Source organism: Mobula hypostoma, chromosome 13 (assembly GCF_963921235.1).
Source record: "Mobula hypostoma chromosome 13, sMobHyp1.1, whole genome shotgun sequence".
NCBI lineage: Eukaryota > Metazoa > Chordata > Chondrichthyes > Myliobatiformes > Myliobatidae > Mobula > Mobula hypostoma.
In genome coordinates, this window is record NC_086109.1 from 54,096,280 (window position 1) to 54,115,270 (window position 18,991).

Genomic DNA, 18,991 nt, shown 5'->3' on the forward strand with positions numbered 1-18,991 from the left:
GCAGGCCAGGCAGCATCAATAGGAAGAGGTACAGTCGACATTTCAGGCCGAGACCTTTTGTCAGGACTAACTGAAAGAAGAGATAGTAAGAGATTTGAAAGTGGGAGATCCAAAATGATAGGAGAAGACAGGAGAGGCAGGGATGGAGCCAAGAGCTGGACAGTTGATTGGCAAAAGGGATATGAGAGGATCATGGGACAGGAGGCCTAGGGAGAAAGAAAGGGGGAGGGGGGAAGCCCAAGCAATGGGCAATAACAGATGAGGTACGAGGGGGAGGTGGGGCATTAACTTAAGTTAGAGAAGTCAATGTTCATGCCATCAGGTTGGAGGCTACCCAGACGAAACATAAGGTGTTGTTCGTCCAACCTGAGTGTGGCTTCATCTTTACAATAGAGGAGGCCGTGGATAGGCATATCAGAATGGGAATGAGACGTGGAATTAAAATGTGTGGCCACTGGGAGATCCTGCTTTCTCTGGTGGACAGAGTGTAGATGTTCAACGAAACTGTCTCCCAGCCTGCGTCAGGTCTTGCCAATATATAGAAGGCCACATCGGAAGCACCAGACGCAGTATATCACCCCAGCTGACTCACAGGTGAAGGACTGTCTGGGGCCCTGGATGGTAGTGAGGGAGGAAGTGTAAGGGCATGTGTAGAAAGTGTCAGCAAGGGACTCTCAAAGCTCTCCACTTCTTTTTGGATTCCAGACCCAACCAGTTCCCGTCTACCACCACTCTCCTCCGTTTAGCGGAATTGGTCCTTACTCTTAATAATTTCTCCTTTGGCTCCTCCCACTTCCTCCAAACTAAAGGTGTGGCCATGGGCACCAGTATGGGTCCCAGCTATGCCTGCCTTTTTGTTGGCTTTGTGGAACAATCCATGTTTCAAGCCTATACTCTTATCCGTCCCCCACTTTTCCTTCACTACATCGACGACTGCATTGGCGCTGCTTCCTGCATGCATGCTGAGCTCATTGACTTCATTAACTTTACCTCCAACTTTCACCCTGCCCACAAGTTTACCTGGTCCATTTCTGACACCTCCCTCCCCTTTCTTGATCTTTCTGTCTCTATCTCTGGAGACAGCTTATCTACTGATGTCTACTTTAAGCCTACGGACTCTCACAACTACCTGGATTATTCCTCTTCTCACCCTGTCTCTTGCAAAAATACCATCCCTTCTCGCAATTCCTCCGTCTCCGCCACATCTGCTGTCAGGATGAGGCTTTTCATTCCAGGTCAAAGGAGATGTCTTCCTTTTTTAAAGAAAGGGGCTTCCCTTCCTCCACCATCAACTCTGCTCCCAAACGCATCTCTCCCATTTCACGCACATCTGCTCTCACCCCATCCTCCCGCCACCCCACTAGGGACAGGGTTCCCCTTGTCCTCACCTACCACCCCACCAGCCTCCGGGTCCAACATATAATTCTCCGTAACTTCTGCCACCTCCAATGGGATCCCACCACTAAGCACATCTTTCCTTCCCCCCCCTCTGCTTTCCACAGGGATTGCTCCCTATGCAACTCCCTTGTCCATTCGCACCCCACCCCCATCTCTTCCCACCGATCTCCCTCCTGGCACTCATCCTTGTAAGCGGAACAAGTGCTACACATGCCCTTACACTTCCTCCCTTACCACCATTCAGGGCCCCAGACAGTCCTTCCAGGTGAGGCGACACTTCACCTGTGAATCGGCTGGGGTGATATACTGCGTCCGGTGCTCCCGGTGTGGCCTTCTATATATTGGTGAGACCTGACGCAGACTGGAAGACCGTTTCGCTGAACACCTACACTCTGTCCGCCAGAGAAAGCAGGATATCCTAGTGGCCACAAATTTTAGTTCCATGTTCCATTCCCATTCTGATATGTCTATCTACGGCCTCCTCTACTGTCAAGATGAAGCCACACTCAGGTTGGAGGAACAACACCTTATATTCCGTCTGAGTAGCCTCCAACCTGACGGCATGGACATTGATTTCTCTAACTTCTGTTAATGCCCCTCCTCCCCTTCTTACCCCATCCCTTATTTATTATCCCCCCTCCCCTTTTTCCTCTTCTTTTTCTCTCTCACAATCACTCCTTGCCTGCTCTCCATGTTCCTCTGGGCTCCCCTCCCTCTTTCTTTCTCCCTAGGCCTCCCGTCCCATGATCCTCTCCCTTCTCCAGCCTTGTATCCCTTTTGCCGATTAACTTTCCAGCTCTTAGCTCCATCCCTCCTCCTCCTGTCTTCTCCTATCATTTTGGATCTCCCCCTCCCCCTCCCACTTTCAAATTTCTTACTATCTCTTCTTTCAGTTAGTCCTGACAAAGGGTCTCGGCCCGAAACATCGACTGTACCTCTTCCTAGAGATGCTGCCTGGTCTGCTGCGTTCACCAGCATTTTGTGTGTGTTGTTTGAATTCATTTTAGCTTTTCTCAGAGGTGCAGATTGTTTTGACCAATAATCGGTAACAAAATGCCTTCACACCGCAGCACAGACAGCACACGTCAGACACTCTACTTTTGAAAGATTTCTGACTGTATGATGTGGTCTCATCACATGCTTCTGGGATCTGCGAATTTTCCTTCTCGGGGCTTTCTTGGACACTGGGACAGTCAATGAATTGATTGACTTAAAAAATTTTTTAACAAAATTAGCTTTATTACTTTGGGGCTGTTTTGGAACAAAGATGCCAGGTGTACGTCTGGTGGCAGCAATAAATGCTCAACCCCCTGACTTTAGTTACACATTAGCAAGTTGGTGTTGTGATTGATGTCACTTCTACATTAATGTATTGTGTAAATCATCAGTCACAGATCCCAGGACACAGCTCTTGACAGCAGAAAAATGGTTACATTAGCAGGCATACACTGAACAAACCAGCTGCAAATGGAACTGCTGCTGCTACAAAGGATGTAACAAATTGGCATAATTTTAAGTTTACACATCATTTTATAAATGTATCAATGACCAATTAATCTACCTGTTCGTAACATGTGAGCAAATCAAGTTTTTCACAACAAATATTCCTCCTGGCTCTGCAATCTCCTCCACTGGTGTAAACTGGATTCGGTTACCATGATGACAGAAATAACACTCAGTGCTGCAGTTTCTGTTTGATTGATTTGTTTTCCTGCATGTGGATGTCACTGACAAGGCCAGTGCCTATTGCTCATCCCTTGAGCCACTTTGGTCTGTGAAGAATCTCCCAGAGAGTTATTATTCATGCACACAGTATTACTTTGTGAGAGAGTAGTTGAGCAATAGTCAAGAAGGTGCAATTAAGTGAGCCTTTGGCACAGCAAGGAAATTCACCACAGCATACCAGTGGCCTTCAAACGACCAGATAATTATTGGCAATAACTCTTTCCCGCACTGCTACTTCACCAACTGCTAGTAAGGATGATCATTGCTGAAGATTGTAACCTTGAAAGATGAACTGACCTTATTTTTTCAATTTTTATCTTTTCTGTTGTCCCTCAGGTCATCTGCTTGTCAATCACTTCTTTCCGTACTAGTTTAACTATTGTAATCTGTACTTGCTAGGTCACCGGATATTGACTGACCCAAACATAGAACACAGTATGTAGATCAGCACAGCCCAGGAACAGGGAAACAGGTCCTTAGGCCTAGGTTGTTGAGCTGAATTAAATTAATAACTAATTCCCTTCTTCCCACACAACATCCATATCACTCCATTCTCTACACATTTGCCACATAATCGCTTCTCAGAATCAGACTTGACCTCTTCTCATTACTACCATCAGGGAGGAGGTACAGGAGTCTGAAGGCCCACACACAGCATTTTAGAAACAGTCTCATCCCCTCCACCATCAGATTTCTGAACGATCCATCAGCCCGCGAACACCACCTCCCTGTTCCCCTTTTGCACTATTGATATATATTTATGATATTATTTATATATTTATTTATGATAGTAACTTACAGGGATTTTTAAATGTTTTACATAATACTGCTGCCACAAAACAACAACCTTCACAACATACTTCCAACATAATTCACCTGGTTCAGATTTTGATTCTATGGCACGACATTTTGAAGACATCCTCGATGGTAGGGAGTGCTGTACCTTTGATGGAGATGCAGCCTCTTTCGATCCTTTGCATTGGAGCCTCCATAGCAGACAGTGAAGCAACCAGTCAGAATGCTTCTGTTGTGTTGTCTCCACACTATCGCTGGCAGCCACCACTCTGTAAAAACTCGCCCTACACATCTCTTTTGGACTTGTCCCCTCACTCTCCAGTATTAGAAGTTTCAACCCTGGGGAGAAATACCTGCTGTCTATGCCTATTGTAATTTAATGAACTTCTAACTGGTGTCCCCTCAGCCTTTGCAGCTTCAGAAGAAACAACCTGAGTTCCTCCAACCTCTCCTTACAGAACATGTCCTCTAATCTAAGCTGTGTCCCAGTAAGCCTCTTGTGCACCTTTCTAAAACCTTCCATATCCTTCCAGTGATACAGTGACCAGAATTAGTCACAATACCATGAGACATAGGAGCAGAATTAGGCCATTTGGCCCATCGAGTCTGCTTCACCATTCAATCATGGCTGATCCTTCTTCTCCTCCTCAGCCCCATTCCCTGGCCTTCCCCCCCGTAACCTTGATGCTGTGGCCAAGCAAGAACCTATGAATCCCCACCTTAAATACAGCCAATGACCTGGCCTCCACAGCTGCCCTGGGTAACAAATTCTTCAAATTCACCATGCTCTGGCTAAAACAATTTCTCCAGATCTCATGTATGAACAGTACTGTTGTCTGCCCTGCAGAATATGTTGCATTATTTCCACTGAACAGTCAGCAATCTTGTGCAGGAAATGGAGATCAAAGAGAAAAGGGCAAAATATAATTATAATTAGAATAATTCATAGATTACAGGAACTTTCAGATAATGGCATTCTTAGTGTCTCAGTCTGGCAGTACATGAAAATATAGAGACACAAAATGCTGACATAACTCAGCATCTGCAGAGGGGAATAAATAGTTAATGTTTCATACTGAGACCCTTCATCGGGACCTGAGTTTCACCAGCATTTTGTGCACGTTGCTGAAGATTTCTAGCATCTGCAAAATCTTTTGTGTTTAGGGACCACGGTGAGGCCGTTGCTGCAGCTCTGTGATGCCTCTTCCTTGATTCTGTCTTTGGTACCTGTCTCAGCAACACACTGCGTGGGAGGAACTCAGTGGGTCAACATTTCGAGTGGAGATGTTCATCTGGACTGGCATCTGCACCCAGTCTCTCTCACACTCTCATTAATTCTTGCTAAACCTCCTACTATCCACTTACATCAGGGGTAAGTTACAGTCTATCCATCGGCAGGCTGTTGGGGTGCAGGAGGAAACCAGAATGCTCAGGAGAAATCCACTTGTTCAGAGGGAGTGAGCAATGTCTTTACAGGCAGCAGAGGTTGGGGTTGAAGCTGTTGCTAGGGCTGGGAGGCAGCAGCACTACCTGCTGCACCAAATCGCTGCCCAGTTACAGGAACGGATGTAAACAACTACTTTTGTGTGTTGCAGATAATCTACACCAGTATTTGACAGAATCAACTATAAGTAATCTTTATCTGAGCCAACAGAATCAATACAAGCCCCCTGGTGAAACTTGAGAAGGCTATTTAGGTCAGAATTAAAACCATTTAATGTCATTTTCCTCCCATTTCAAACATTTTGCAATGGAAATTTCAAGTTAATGCAAACGATTAGCAGCTAAATTAAATTAAAACTTTGTTCCCCCCCCCGCCACCCCCACAGTTACTGGACCACTGTAGTTCCTTTGCTAATAGACTATTGACAAAAGTATTCATTTAGTTTAATGTTTTTCCCTGTGTGATGCAACTGAAGATAAAATCAGAGATTCTCAAATGTGCATTTACTTCTCAATTAAACTACTTAGTTGAAGCAATTGATCATACAAAGGTTTGACGACACACAAGGAAGAAGGCATTGCATTATTAGCTATCTCAGGATTATGATGGCTGATAAACTACCACAGATTCTCCAGTCTATTTCCACATTTAACTCCCCATGTAAATGCCACCAGTTCGACAAACATAATTATTTTAAACACATACTGTACACATCAACTCAAAAGATGAGGGGATTTTCTTTTATTAGAAAGAACATCTTGACAGTATTTTCAGAAGACAAGTTTAAAACATTGTATATAGATAAAATTTGAGAAAAAATACAACAATTTGTATCAAATTTAATTACATCTATATTCTATAATCTTTTAATGCGATGAAATTTAGTATTTCTGACATTCTGAACTGCAGAACACATTGGGTTCGTCGTGACAATTTAGAAATCTCTGGTAAAGTGCGCTCTGATCTTACTTTCAGTAACCCAACATCTACAAAAATCAACTGAAGTACATTGACTCTCTTTTTAAACTAAAGGCAAAACAATGTTTTCTAACAAGAGTTCCAAAACTCAACTTCACATACAATCTAATCTGTCAATCAAGTATTTGGCAGGTTTAAAACTTTTTGGCATCGTTCCAGTGTAAAAACTCATCAATGCGCCAGAAGTCATGTCGGCACATATTTGCACGGAAATTAAACATTTGTCCAGAAAAAAAAAGGAAGCCTAATACATTTTAGTTTTGCTCAGATCACAAGCACCAGGAATTAGTAGTGAAGATATAAATAACAATTCCAATAGCAAGTAAGATTGTTTGATTTTCAGAAGCCCTAATAGTATTGTAAAAATAAGAGAGGGCAACAAAAGAGCCGAAATGTATGGTGTATCAGTGAGATCCAAGTAAAATCTAGATTATACAAGCATAGATTGGACATTTTTGGCTGTTGGTCCATACTCATAAAAGCTACTAAGTGCAATGGCCAAAGATGGCTTGCTTGCGATTCATTTGTGACACTGCCCAGCAACCTATAATAAAACTACTGCTGGGAGTCAGCCTGTAGACTTCCTGTAGAAACAAAGAGTACATATCGATTTACATAAGGCATCAGCAACCCCTTTCATTTATCTTGCACATGGTCCACAAATAAGTAAATCATTTTGTTCTAATTATACCAAAATAATAGTATGGTGGACAGCATGCATCTGGTTAAGAAACAAACAATGTTCAATTATCAACAAAAAAAGGGGGTTCCATACAGACCAATCTAGCAAGCACATTTCCCCCTGTCCTGGTCTTCTGCATTTAGATGTTCCGTGGAGTTGTGGCCATTGGACCTTACAACACCTTCAGGTATCCACGATTTGTCCACGCACCGTTCCATGCGTTTCATGATGAGCTCCAACAGGGTCTCCACAACTTTGTTCACATTGGATGCAGTTGCTGCACTGGTTTCAAAGTAGGGAAGTCTGTGTAGAAGGCAAGAAACCATTAGCTCATCACAAACAGAAATAACTACTTCCATTAACCTACTGATTATAGTACAGTGTCCAAGTGCGCATATTGCAATGATCAACCATGCTTCAGATCTTAACATCAAACCATAAACTGATTGATACTGCCAATGTACATTCAGGTTTTAGCATTGTTGAGTTGCACCAAAACATTTACTAATCCTTGCAAATGAAAATCAAAAAATTTGTAAATGCTAGAAATCCTTAACTGGTTAGGCAGTGTCTTTGGGAAGAGAAGGTGTCACTTTGGGACCAGTGTCTAGAATTCTATTAGCTTCACAATACAATGGAAAAAGATATAATGTCCTCAAGTTAAAGGGACTTCTGACATGTGGAAGGCTTTTAAAGCTGAGATATAGAGACTTCAGGGCCAGCATGTTGCTGTTAGAGTGAAAAGCAGGATTAGGGATATGGTATCCACAGAAGCAGTTGAGGCTTCTTCACTAAATATATTTACGCTACAATTAGATAGATTTTTACATAGTAAGAGAATTAAGGGTTATGGGGAAAAGTCAGGTAGATGGAGCTGAGTTACGGACAGATCAGCCATGACCTTATTGAATGGCGGGGCAGGCTCGATGGGCCGGATGGCCTACTCTTGCTCCTATTTCTTATGTTCTTATGTATATGAACAGTCTGATCAGCAAATGGAAGGAGGTCTCGTTTGGTATAGGCTACTGGGATCAAGTGAGTCCCTTGAAAAACATAAGGATGGAGTTGCACCCTTAAGGAGAACACTGGGGAGGCAAAAATGGGCCATGAGATATTCTTAGCAGATAATATTAAATATCTCATAAATACAGTATATTAAAAGCAAAAGGGAGCTTGGGAGAAAGTAGATCTTCATACAGATTGGTGTTTGGAACTACAGGAAATGGATGAACTCTTAAAAAAGAATACTTCTATCTGTATTTTCTGTGGAGAAGGACAAGGAAACTGGTGTGTTTCTGGAAGGGAGCAGTAATATCCTGGAGCATAACACATAAAGGAGATGGTGTTAGAGGTCTTGAATGACATAAAGGTGGATAAATCCCCAGGGTGTGACCAGGAGGTTACACGAAGCAAGAGAAGCTTGCTGGGGTGTTGACAGAGGTATTTGTATATTCGTTAGCCAAGGGTGAGGTACCAGAAAACTGGTATATGTTGCAAATGTTGTAAATTGATTCAAGAAAGGCAATAAGAGATAAGTTAGGGACCTACAGATTAGTGAGTTTTACATCAGTGGCAGAAAAGTTCATGGAAGGGATTCTGAGTGACAGGATTTATTCGTATTTGGAAAGGTAAGCAGGAACCCAGATGTTATCAGACTGACTTACACAAACTCCATGTGGACAGCACGAGCTCAGGGCAGAAGTCCGGTTGCTGCACCTGTGAGGCAAAGGCACCAACTGTTGCCCTACTGCGTGCTAACAACCTTGGTAACTGTTGCCCCACTGCGTGCTCATAGCCCTGGTAACGCTTGAGGAAAAAGGTCCGGAAATCCTCCTATGTTGTTGACCTTGCATATGATATTGGAGCTAATGGCTGACCATATTAACACTGACACCAGTCATATTAATTGGCATGAACTGTAGCTAATTTAGACCTTAAATATCTTATTTATGCCAGCACAAATGTAGCAAATAATAAAACAAAAAGGTGCTGGCAACAAGTCTCACCTCCACACTTCATAAGTTGTTCTTGCCCTGCCTGGATGCCGCTACTGTCACAGTAACAAATTTGACTCCAGGGAGCTGCTGTGCACACATGCAAGGTGATTTAGTAATCTCACACCAGCACTGACAGACAATCAGCTTGGGGTCAGCATCTAGTGAACAGCAATGAAATGTTATTCACTGAGGCCTAAATACTGCCTACCCAGCACTGGCACCAAGATAGCAGCAGAGAGTATACAAATTGTCTTCCACTCTTCCTCCTGTCAAAATCTCTTTCCTGGAGTCTGATCATATACCCTATGTTTTTTTTAAACCTAATTCAGCTTCACTTTTCTACGTGGTTATGCTCAGTTCTACAACAGGACATCAGTTACTCCAAGTCTAGTAACGTTGCTTTCTGCACATGGGTCTTTTCCTGTGAGTTTCTCTGGAGTAACAGGGAGGAATTCCTTCCACTGACATTCACTCCTTTAATTCTATCACCCTGCAGATGTTCACACCATATCAACACACTATATCTGCCCAAGCACAAGATCTCATGGGAGGAGTTATTCAGACTGGAGCCCTTCTGTATTTCCTTCCTCCTGCAATCCGTGTATGACACCCTTCCTTCGCCATTACATCTGTACACATGGGGGATGAGACAGGACTCGAACTGTAAGCTCTGTGGTCAAAAGGGGACACTGGCTCATATACTGTCTGGGTGTAAAACAGCTGTAACTCAAGGACGGTATAGGTGGCGCCATGATAAGGTGCTTCTGGCTCTTGCTGACACACTAGAGTGGGAGAGATGCGAGAAGAGGACGGCTGGCACAGATTTGAGGAAGGCCATCACCTTCATCAAAGAGGGAGCCAGGACTTTCGTAACTAAACAACCAAAGCCCAATCTGCTGCTAACAGCCAGGTCCTGGGAGATGAGGGTCGATGTGGGAAGGAGGCTGCAGTTCCCAGATGTGGTGCACACAACCCTATGCCCAGACACTTTACTGTGGTCAGCTGAAGACAGGAAAATAATTCTGGTTGAGCTGACTATGCCGTGGGAGGAGGGATGGGAAGAGGCCCACAAGAGAAAGGCCTTGAAGTACCAGCCCTTAGTGCAGGAGTGTAAAGACAAGGGGTGGCAGGCATGGTTGTTCCCTGTGGAGATCGACTGCAGAGGTTTCCCAGCCAAATCAGCATGGCAGTTGCTGTCAGCTCTGGGCCTGGACGAAAGGAGCAAAAAACAAGCAGCTTGTAGGATGGGGGAAGAGGCAGAACGAGCCTCTTGTTGGATTTGGAGTAGGTGAGAGGAGGGAGGCTGGAAGCCAGGAGCAGATGGGCAGTGATTTGGCCACCACTGCCGGCCCAACAACTGGAGAGTGTCGTGGTTAAGGGTCCAAACACTCGGTGAAGGTTGGGAACCACCTGATGACATCTGCTCCTGGCTGAAGGCTACGGTTACCTTATAAGGTATCTGGAGAATGCACCCTAACAGGTGTATGTAACAAGAAACAAGATTTGTTTCAAAATAAATTTCAAAGATGAGTTTTAACCATTCAGACGGAGGAAACTAGAACACAGCAAATTCCTCTCTCCAGTAAAGAACAAATATATGCAGTGAAAGAGCTTGAACAAAAACAAAATGCTGGAAAGACTCAGCCAGGGAGTACCTTCAAGGTTAAGGTACATGTTGACCCTGCATCAGATCCTGATTAGGATGTCGGGGAGCCCATAGGTATGTACACTGAAAACCACATCCTCTCTGCCCCTTTCTCTATCTTTCTGCCCCACCCACCTTCGTTCCACCCCATCCCAGTCCCCTGTTACCCAAATTCTTCCCCTTTCCCCCACCTGCTCCCTCTGCCTATCATCTGGTTCCCCTGAGCTTCCTCACTGATCAGATTCCAGCACCTGCAGCTTTTCCTGTCTCCAGCACCACCCTCCAGCTCGGGTCTGCACCCCCACCTGGGTCAACCTGCCCGTCATTTCCCTCCTCACCTGCATCTACCATGTCCCATGTGTAACGGTAGTTCTGTAAAATTCCTTCTTGCCGTATCATCTCTCACATACTTTACATGGGACAATCTTGATCCGGCAGTAACCAGCGGTGAGGTTAGTAGAGAAGCACTAGCTCAAACTGCAGGCCATGTTCCAACACCTTCCCGACTTCTGCACCCATGCATTGCAGTGCAGAACTCCGAGCACACTGTACACCCAGGGCAACTCCACGTGGTCCCTCAACCTTACACCACATCACAGGCACAGTCAGCCTGTCTTAATGAGACCCTTTTAACTTTTTATTAACTTTAATGAATGAAGGGCAGTTAATACTGCCGAATTTTAATGTTTATTTTTATTTAACTTTTTGTTTTAAGCTGTGAAATCCACCTGACAGTACTGAGGCAGAGAGGTGAGTGGCTGTATTGTCCGAGGACCACGCACTGTTCCACCTCACACAGGGAGGTGTGTGGCTGTGTTGTCCGAGGACTATGTGCTGTTCCACTAACAAAAGATTAGTGTTGCTGCAGGAAGGCTGGAGTGTGAGGTTTGATGGGCAGCCTCAAGTGAGATGCAGCCCAGTGTGGCTATACCTCTGCACATAGGCTGTTATTTCAAACACCATAGTGTAAGAGGAACAACCTTTCACTGAGGGTCTAATGATCCTTTTAAGTGGTATAGAGCACCCCACAGACCAACCCCAACATCACTTCAACAATCATTGCCACTACAACATCAGGGACCCTTCCCCTAGTTCACTCTTCCACATCTTCAATAGCAATAGCCCACCTCCTGGCACCTTGCCATGAAACCACTGGGGATATGGTATCTCTTCCCTTCCAGATAAAGCAATGATTCACTCGCACTTCTTCCAATCTAGTGGACTGCATACAGCACTCACAACGAGGTTTCTTCAGTTTGGTTCTTATACCTTCTTACTCCTTTCCCTCCTCCACCACCTTATTTTGCTTTCTGTCTCTTCTTTTCCAGTCCTGATGAAGGGTCTCGGCCTGAAATATCAACTGTTTATTCCCCTCCATGGATGCTGCCTGACTTACTGAGTTTCTCCAGCACTTTGTGTGTGTTGCCATAAAACAGCTCCCGAGCTTCCTGTGTCTGTGCCTTTAATTCAACATCTCATTCTTACTCAGTTTCTGATATCTCGCACTGTTCCCAGGAAGCTCAAGGTACAGCTTCTCACCTTCTGATCAAACACAATACAACCTTAGGGATTCCAAACTATTCCAGCCTGTCGAAGGTCACATTTGCTCTGTGAAGTTTCTCCTCTGTGAACAGTGGGTGACCCGGGAAACGGAATTGTTACGAGGAGAAGAATAGGAAAGGAACACTGCAGGCTGCTCTGGGACAATGCGACGTGGTGGCAGTGAGATTAGAACATCAAATATCACACTAATTCAAAATGCAGAAGCAAAACCTCACTCAGAAAATGCTATTTCAAAACATTCACTATCATAAAATTCTTCCTAAGCTTAGTATAATCAGAACGTAATTAGAAAAACAAATATGCTCCCACAGTCAGTTCTTGATCAACCTTGCTCAGTGGAGCACATGAAAATGTAATACATTTTTGTAAGACACGACATTGGAGTTGTTGAATTTGTAACAAACCCGGTAAGTGTGTTTGTTCAGAGACAGGGTTACAGTTGGAAGTAGTTCAGTTATGGCAAAGCAAGGTCATGTTTTAATAAATTCTGTAAAGCTGATTACTCCTAATATAGTCTCCTTATGGTCAATTAATAAAACTCTATTCACAGGTCCTCAGACTCCAGGGACTTACAGATCCCGTTAAACAGAGATTGCAGAAACTGCCCTACAACAGTCCCCTGCTGACAATGAACCAGGACTTCACTAATCAAAACCCATGCTCAGACACAGAGAACAGGCTGGGGCTAAATTAGAAACATGCAAAGTTATTCACCTACAAATTCAGGTGCATGGCATTACTTCTTTCTAATACATCTGACTACTCATTTTTTCCCCTGAAGCAGAGGGCAATTGTGCCCAATTGTGTACTGAACAGGACAGATCTGATCATGATTCACTGTCACATGCTGATGTTAGTCAAGCTCAGGGTGACAATGTTCCCTGTGCAATGTTCCTTTAGAAATGTGTGAAGGAAGTGAGACTAATAGATTCTCTACATTCATCACTACTAAGTCTTCATACAGAGTAGTGGGTACAAAGAGTTTCACCACTTAAGCTCCTTAAGTCCAAGCATCACCAGGCAACTTCTGATCACCCAAGGTGCCAAACTGCAGCGCGCACCCCAACACCTCACGACTGCCTCCACCTCCCTTCCCACACAGCTGAACCTTGGCGCACAGCTCTCCCACTTGATCCCCCATCATGACCCCCCCGCCCAGCGCACTTTTGTCCTTGTTAACAGAACAGCAGCTGACTCACACCCACCACCGTCACCATCTAGCACACCTTTTGGGTGACTCAGAATTGCTATGGAAACGAAGACTGTAATGCATAAACTGTTTGCCTATCACAAAATAACTGCACTCACAATTTCAATGAGGGAGAAATTCAAGCATTTGTCAAGATCATGAATAAAGGGGAACAACATTAAGCTGCTAACAATGCTCTAGTTGAAGATGCTACCTATGGTTGGATGCAGGTGTTACTTCTCCAAATAAAATTTTTCTTTAATATCTCCTTTACCTTTAACTTGCCCACTTCAGTTTGATAACATTAAAACTCCACTCCACTCTCGCTGAGAGAACTATTCTAACCAAGCTCCAGATTCCACAGAGATACGTACTGCAAACATGTCAAAGTAATAGAATCTGGACAGGACAAACATAATAGATGAGCAGTCATAGACACACACATTGACTACAACCAATACATCAGAGAGCAACACGCATAATGAAAAGTGTGGGAAAGAAAAGGCAGTGATTGCACCTCTGCTGATGTGTTATGTCCTGTAGAACAAATGAAAACATCACAGACTAAAATTGTATTCTGAATTTTACTCACAATCTCTGTTTGCTCCATTCTGTACGAAACACAACTTTTTCAGATAATCAAGCTTTCCAGATTTTCATTGCTAATGGACATGAACTTCTTCAAATTCACCCAATTAAGAACCTTCTCCTGAAGCACTGACTCATTATTCATAGTGATGAGACCGTGGAACATAAGACAGTTTCAGGTCTTCTGAGATCTTATGACTTTAACATGGACTGAGGATCCTGAGACAGTCCAGTTAAATGTGTCATTCAAGTCACTAACCTTTACCTGGAAATTGTTCTTACACACAATCCTCAAGCTTCCTGTGGCATCAATCAATTAAAAAAAGTTTGTTTCATGTGAACTTTTGAGATGTAAGATTAGGAATAGAAGCAAAGGCAAGTTCCTTGCACTGCTTGGACATTGTTAAAAGACCATGACTGATCCCATATCTCAATGTCACTATTCTATACCAACGCAATGTCCCTCAATTCCAATAACCACCATCGCCGAGAAAGATTATTTTTGTTCCTTTCAAGAACAACTCCTGAGATTTACAGTCGGAGAGAGCACCAGAGTCAGGTTTATTATCACTGCCATGTGTCATGAAATGGGCTGTCCGGCAGACATCCTCCACGCAGCGCAGTGGAAGCTCAGCAAAATACTGTACAACACAGCTGTACATCAGCTCAACACAGGTCAACAGCACCCACCCCGTTATCATAGCACATACACCTCACATCGACACAGGCACCTTTGCCTCGATACCCACTCCCTCACCTCAGCAATCATCCTCACATCAGCACCCGCTCCCTCACCGTGGCACACGATCCCTCACCTTGGCACCCACAACCTCTCCTTGGTAATCATCTTCACCCTGGCACCTGCTCTCTCACCGTGGCAATCACCCTCACCACGGCAGACATTCCCAACTGAGTTCATTCATTGCCCAGTTTTCAAAAGCTGGTAAACATATTTCAAACTTGCCAGTGGTGGTAGACAAAGTAAACTGCTCTTTATCCTCCAATGTCCACAATTATTCATCTCTCTTCCAACACTTTATTGTCAACACTGAGAAAATAACCATTTTCACAAAGCCATAAATTACACAGAATGGATAACAGACCACTCAGCATGAATCTTCCACACTGACCAATGGATACCCATCCATATTAATCACTGACCAATCAGCATGACTCTTCCACACTGACTTGTGGACACCCATCAATATTAAGCCTGTCCCCCCAAAATTCTAATTTTTTGTGCCTCGGTAACTCAAGTGTTCACCTAAAGCCTTCTTAAATGGTGTCAGTGACCTCACTTAAACCACTCTCTCTGACATTGTGTTCCAGGTACTCACCACACTCTGCGTGAAGAATGTCCCTCTCAGATTCTCTGCAAACCTCTTCCACCTTAACCCTAAATCTATGTCCTCATATAATCAGCATTCAATATCAAGTTCAATCGTCATTCAACCACACGTGAATTTCTATAAATACAGCCAAATGAGACAGCTCTCCTCTGGGGCCAAGGTGCAAAACACAGTGCCAACAGTCATGCACAGCACACAGTACATATAATAAACATACAGTCACACAAGCAAAAGTATAACATTGTCCAAGTCCCTGAGTCCATAGATGTGGTTGGCAAGGGCAAGCCTGCAGCGGTGCACAGACAAACACAACCTAGCTCATCTTCCACTGAGCAAACACTGGACAGCAGCACCGATGGGTAGGTGCAGTCCCCAATCCAGCATGGACACTACACTGTCTCCAGCGCCACTTCTCCAGGGAGGCTGAGACAGGCGATACTGTAGCATGAGGCCTAGTCCACGTCACAGCCGAGGCCATGCAGAACCTCCGCCATCGATCTTTCCAACAAACCAGTGGACCAGACCTGTGATCACGAGAAAAGTGTCCAAGACAATCACTCGCTGTTAGCCTGCACACTGCCTTTGCGCACCAACTCTGACACCATTCTGTAACAGGCAGCAACAAGTCCAGCTCCTCCGCCTACGAGCAACTCGTTGATGGGGTAGACCTGTAGTTCTTAATGTTCAGCAAGGTGCTGTGATCATTAAAAAAGACAACACCTTCGGTAGGCCCCACAGAGGCCGGTGTTTCTGAGCATGCCACTACCTTACCGGAAGAAAAAGATAAACATAAATGATTTCTATAAGAAAGAACAGAATTAAAGCAAAAACAAAGTCAACTTTCCATATCTTTCACCTGTATTCCAAACAGCAACGGCCCCAGCACTGATCCTCGCATGACACCACTTGTAGAAACAATCTTCCAGCATCAGACTCTGTCTTATATTCCTAGTCAACTTTGAATCCACTTTGCAACATTCCCTGGATCCCTTCAGCCCTCACCTGGACCGCTCCTTTCCAACGAAGGGCCTCAACCTGAAATATCAACTGCCCATTTCCGTCCGTAGATGCTTCTTGACTCCACTGAGATTGTCCAGCTCCAGCAGCAATCCACTCCCGTCTCCCATAGCTGCCTGGGATAAATCCCCATCGTAGGAAGGACAACAAGGCTTTGGAGAGGATGCAAAAGAGGTTTACCAGGAGGTTGCCTGGATTAGAGGGCACGTGCGATAATGAGAAGTTTGATAAACTTGGGTTGTTTTCTCTGAAGCGGCAGAGACCAGAGGTTTACAAGATTATGAGATGTATATATAGATTAGACAGATAAATTCTTTTTTCCAAGGGTTGAAATGTCTAATACCAGAAGGCATGCATTTAAGGTGAGAGGGGGAATTTCAAAGGAGATGTGAGGGGCAAATTGTTGTTGTTGTTGTTGTTGTTGAGTGGCGGGTGTCTGGAGTGGTGGTAGAAGCAGAAACATTAGGGACTTCTAAGAGATGTTTAAATAGGCACATGAATGTGAGGGAAATGGAAGGATATGGACATCGTGTAGCCAGAGGGGATTAGCTTAGTTAGCCATTTGATTGGCTCGAAGGGCCGAATGGCCTACTCCTGCACCTATTTTCTATGATTGGTGCAGCATAACATTATGGGCTGAAGGACCTGTTTTTTGTGCTGTACTGTTCTATTTAACTTTTCACCCTGACAGGAACATGCTCGCCTTGAATGCTCACTGGTCTTCTTTGAAAGTTTCTCACCGTGAAAATGTCAACTTGCAATCTACCTTTGTCAGATCCTCCCCACCCCACTCCCCTATAACTTAGACCTTTAACACTGGTAATCCTTATCGTTATCTATAACTGTCTATATTTCAAAGTGGTTATGTTCACAATCTTCAAACCAGACACTGAACATGAAGGCAGTGGTATTATATTATTGAATAACAGACTTCTAAGTGCACAGAGGAATCTGTGTGCTCCCTGCGACGGATGAAATTAAGCAAAGCAACTCCAATATTTCAAGAAGGTCTTACAACCAAATCAGAGAAGCAAGATGAAGTGATGTTCTGCACTCGGTTCCTTCTCACCAGCTACAAGTAACAGGAAAACAGGCACACAACCCAAGAGAGCAGTGCAGAGGAGAGTGAATTTTCAACATCAACATTTAAGAATGCAATATTCGCAAAACTTCTATTTAACAAACCATACATTTAGTATTGGCACAGAGCACATAACAATCCTTTTAATTACATAGCTAATTATATATTACTGCCCTGCCTGGGCCAGAAACACTCAAATCTTCCATGTAAATTCTATGGAGAAACAATAGTCTGCAGCACTTTGCGAGATTATTAGTATAGAACAATGATGAAGCACATCAGGTTTATGATCACAGACTTAATGTTGTGAACTTGGTTGTTTTGCGGCAGCTTTACAGTGCAAGACATAAATAAATTGTGCAAAAGAGGTATAGTGAGGTAGTGTTCACAGACATTCAGAAGTTTGATGGCCGAGCTGTTCCTAGAACACTGAGTGTGGATCTTCGGACTCCTGTGCCTTCTGCCTGATGGTGGCACTAAGAAGGGAGCAAGTCCCGGGAGGTGAGGGACCTTAATGATACATCCAATTTCCATCAGGCACCATCATTTGAAGATATCCTTGGTGGGGGGAGGGGTGTGTCTGTGATGGAGCTCGTACAACCCTCTACAGCCTCTTGCAAACCTGCTCATGCCATGTGGTGATTCAACCAGTCAGAACACTCACCACAGTACATCTGTGGAAATTTGCAGGAGCCTTTGGTGAGATTAAATCTCCTCAAACTCCTAATGAAGTAGAGCCGTTGATGTGCCTTCTTTGTGATTGCATCAATGTGTTGGGCCCAGGATAGATCCTCTGAGATATTGATGCCAAGAATCTGAAACTGTTTACCCTTTCAGAACCCTGTGCTACACAAGGACATAGGTGTCCCAGTACACGACTCACAGAGGGCTGGTAGGCAGGTACAGCAGCTAATGTGGAAAGCTAACAGGAAGGTGGTGTTTATTGGTGGCGGAACTAAACACTGCAAAGGTAACGTACTCCATTTCTACAGGTCACTGTGGAGAGCACACCAGAGCATGTGTTCATACACTAGAATCAGGTCTGAGGGCCACTGGAATAAAGCCCAGAATGGGGACATTGTCTAGTGAGTGAAGTGTTGGACAGACCAGGCTTGGACCTGGCAAAGTCTGTACAAATGAGAGGACACCCGACTGAAAACTGCAAGATCCTAAGGGGTGTTGACAGGATGTTGACGGAGAGGACGTTGACATTTGTGGTAGAACTTATACCCTGGTGGGGGGTGTTTATAAGTAAGGGGTCATCAGTTTTTGAAAGAAATATGTTCTCTCGGAAGGTTGCAACCCACTTCCACATAGGACAATGGAAATAATCTGAATATTTTTGGTTGGATAATTAATGAATAGGGTGACAGGTTACTGCATGTTGGCAGAAGTGCAGAGTTGAGGGCTAATCACTCACCTGGCAGAACAACTCAGGGGCCAGGTGGCTCCGACTCCCAGGCTCTACATTGGTGAATGACTTAAACACGGTGAAGTACACCCTACTCCCAGGTTACGCAACACCGCAGCGCCACATCAT

General features: G+C 44.2%; 1 protein-coding gene across 7 annotated transcripts in view; it reads right to left on the reverse strand.

Annotated features, from left to right (window-relative positions):
* Positions 1 to 6,075: 6,075 nt before the first annotated feature.
* The window catches only part of rab27a (RAB27A, member RAS oncogene family), a 201,105-nt gene continuing 188,189 nt past the window's right edge, over positions 6,076 to 18,991 (reverse strand). For 6 of the 7 annotated variants that reach the window (XM_063066502.1, XM_063066508.1, XM_063066506.1 and 3 more), the window contains one exon: positions 6,076 to 7,325. In XM_063066502.1, coding sequence (XP_062922572.1) covers positions 7,124 to 7,325 — 202 coding nt within the window. In that variant the 3' untranslated portion in view covers positions 6,076 to 7,123. Of the gene's footprint in view, positions 7,326 to 16,355; positions 16,523 to 18,991 lie in introns of all 7 variants that reach the window. The other variant, XM_063066507.1, reaches the window with a different exon arrangement.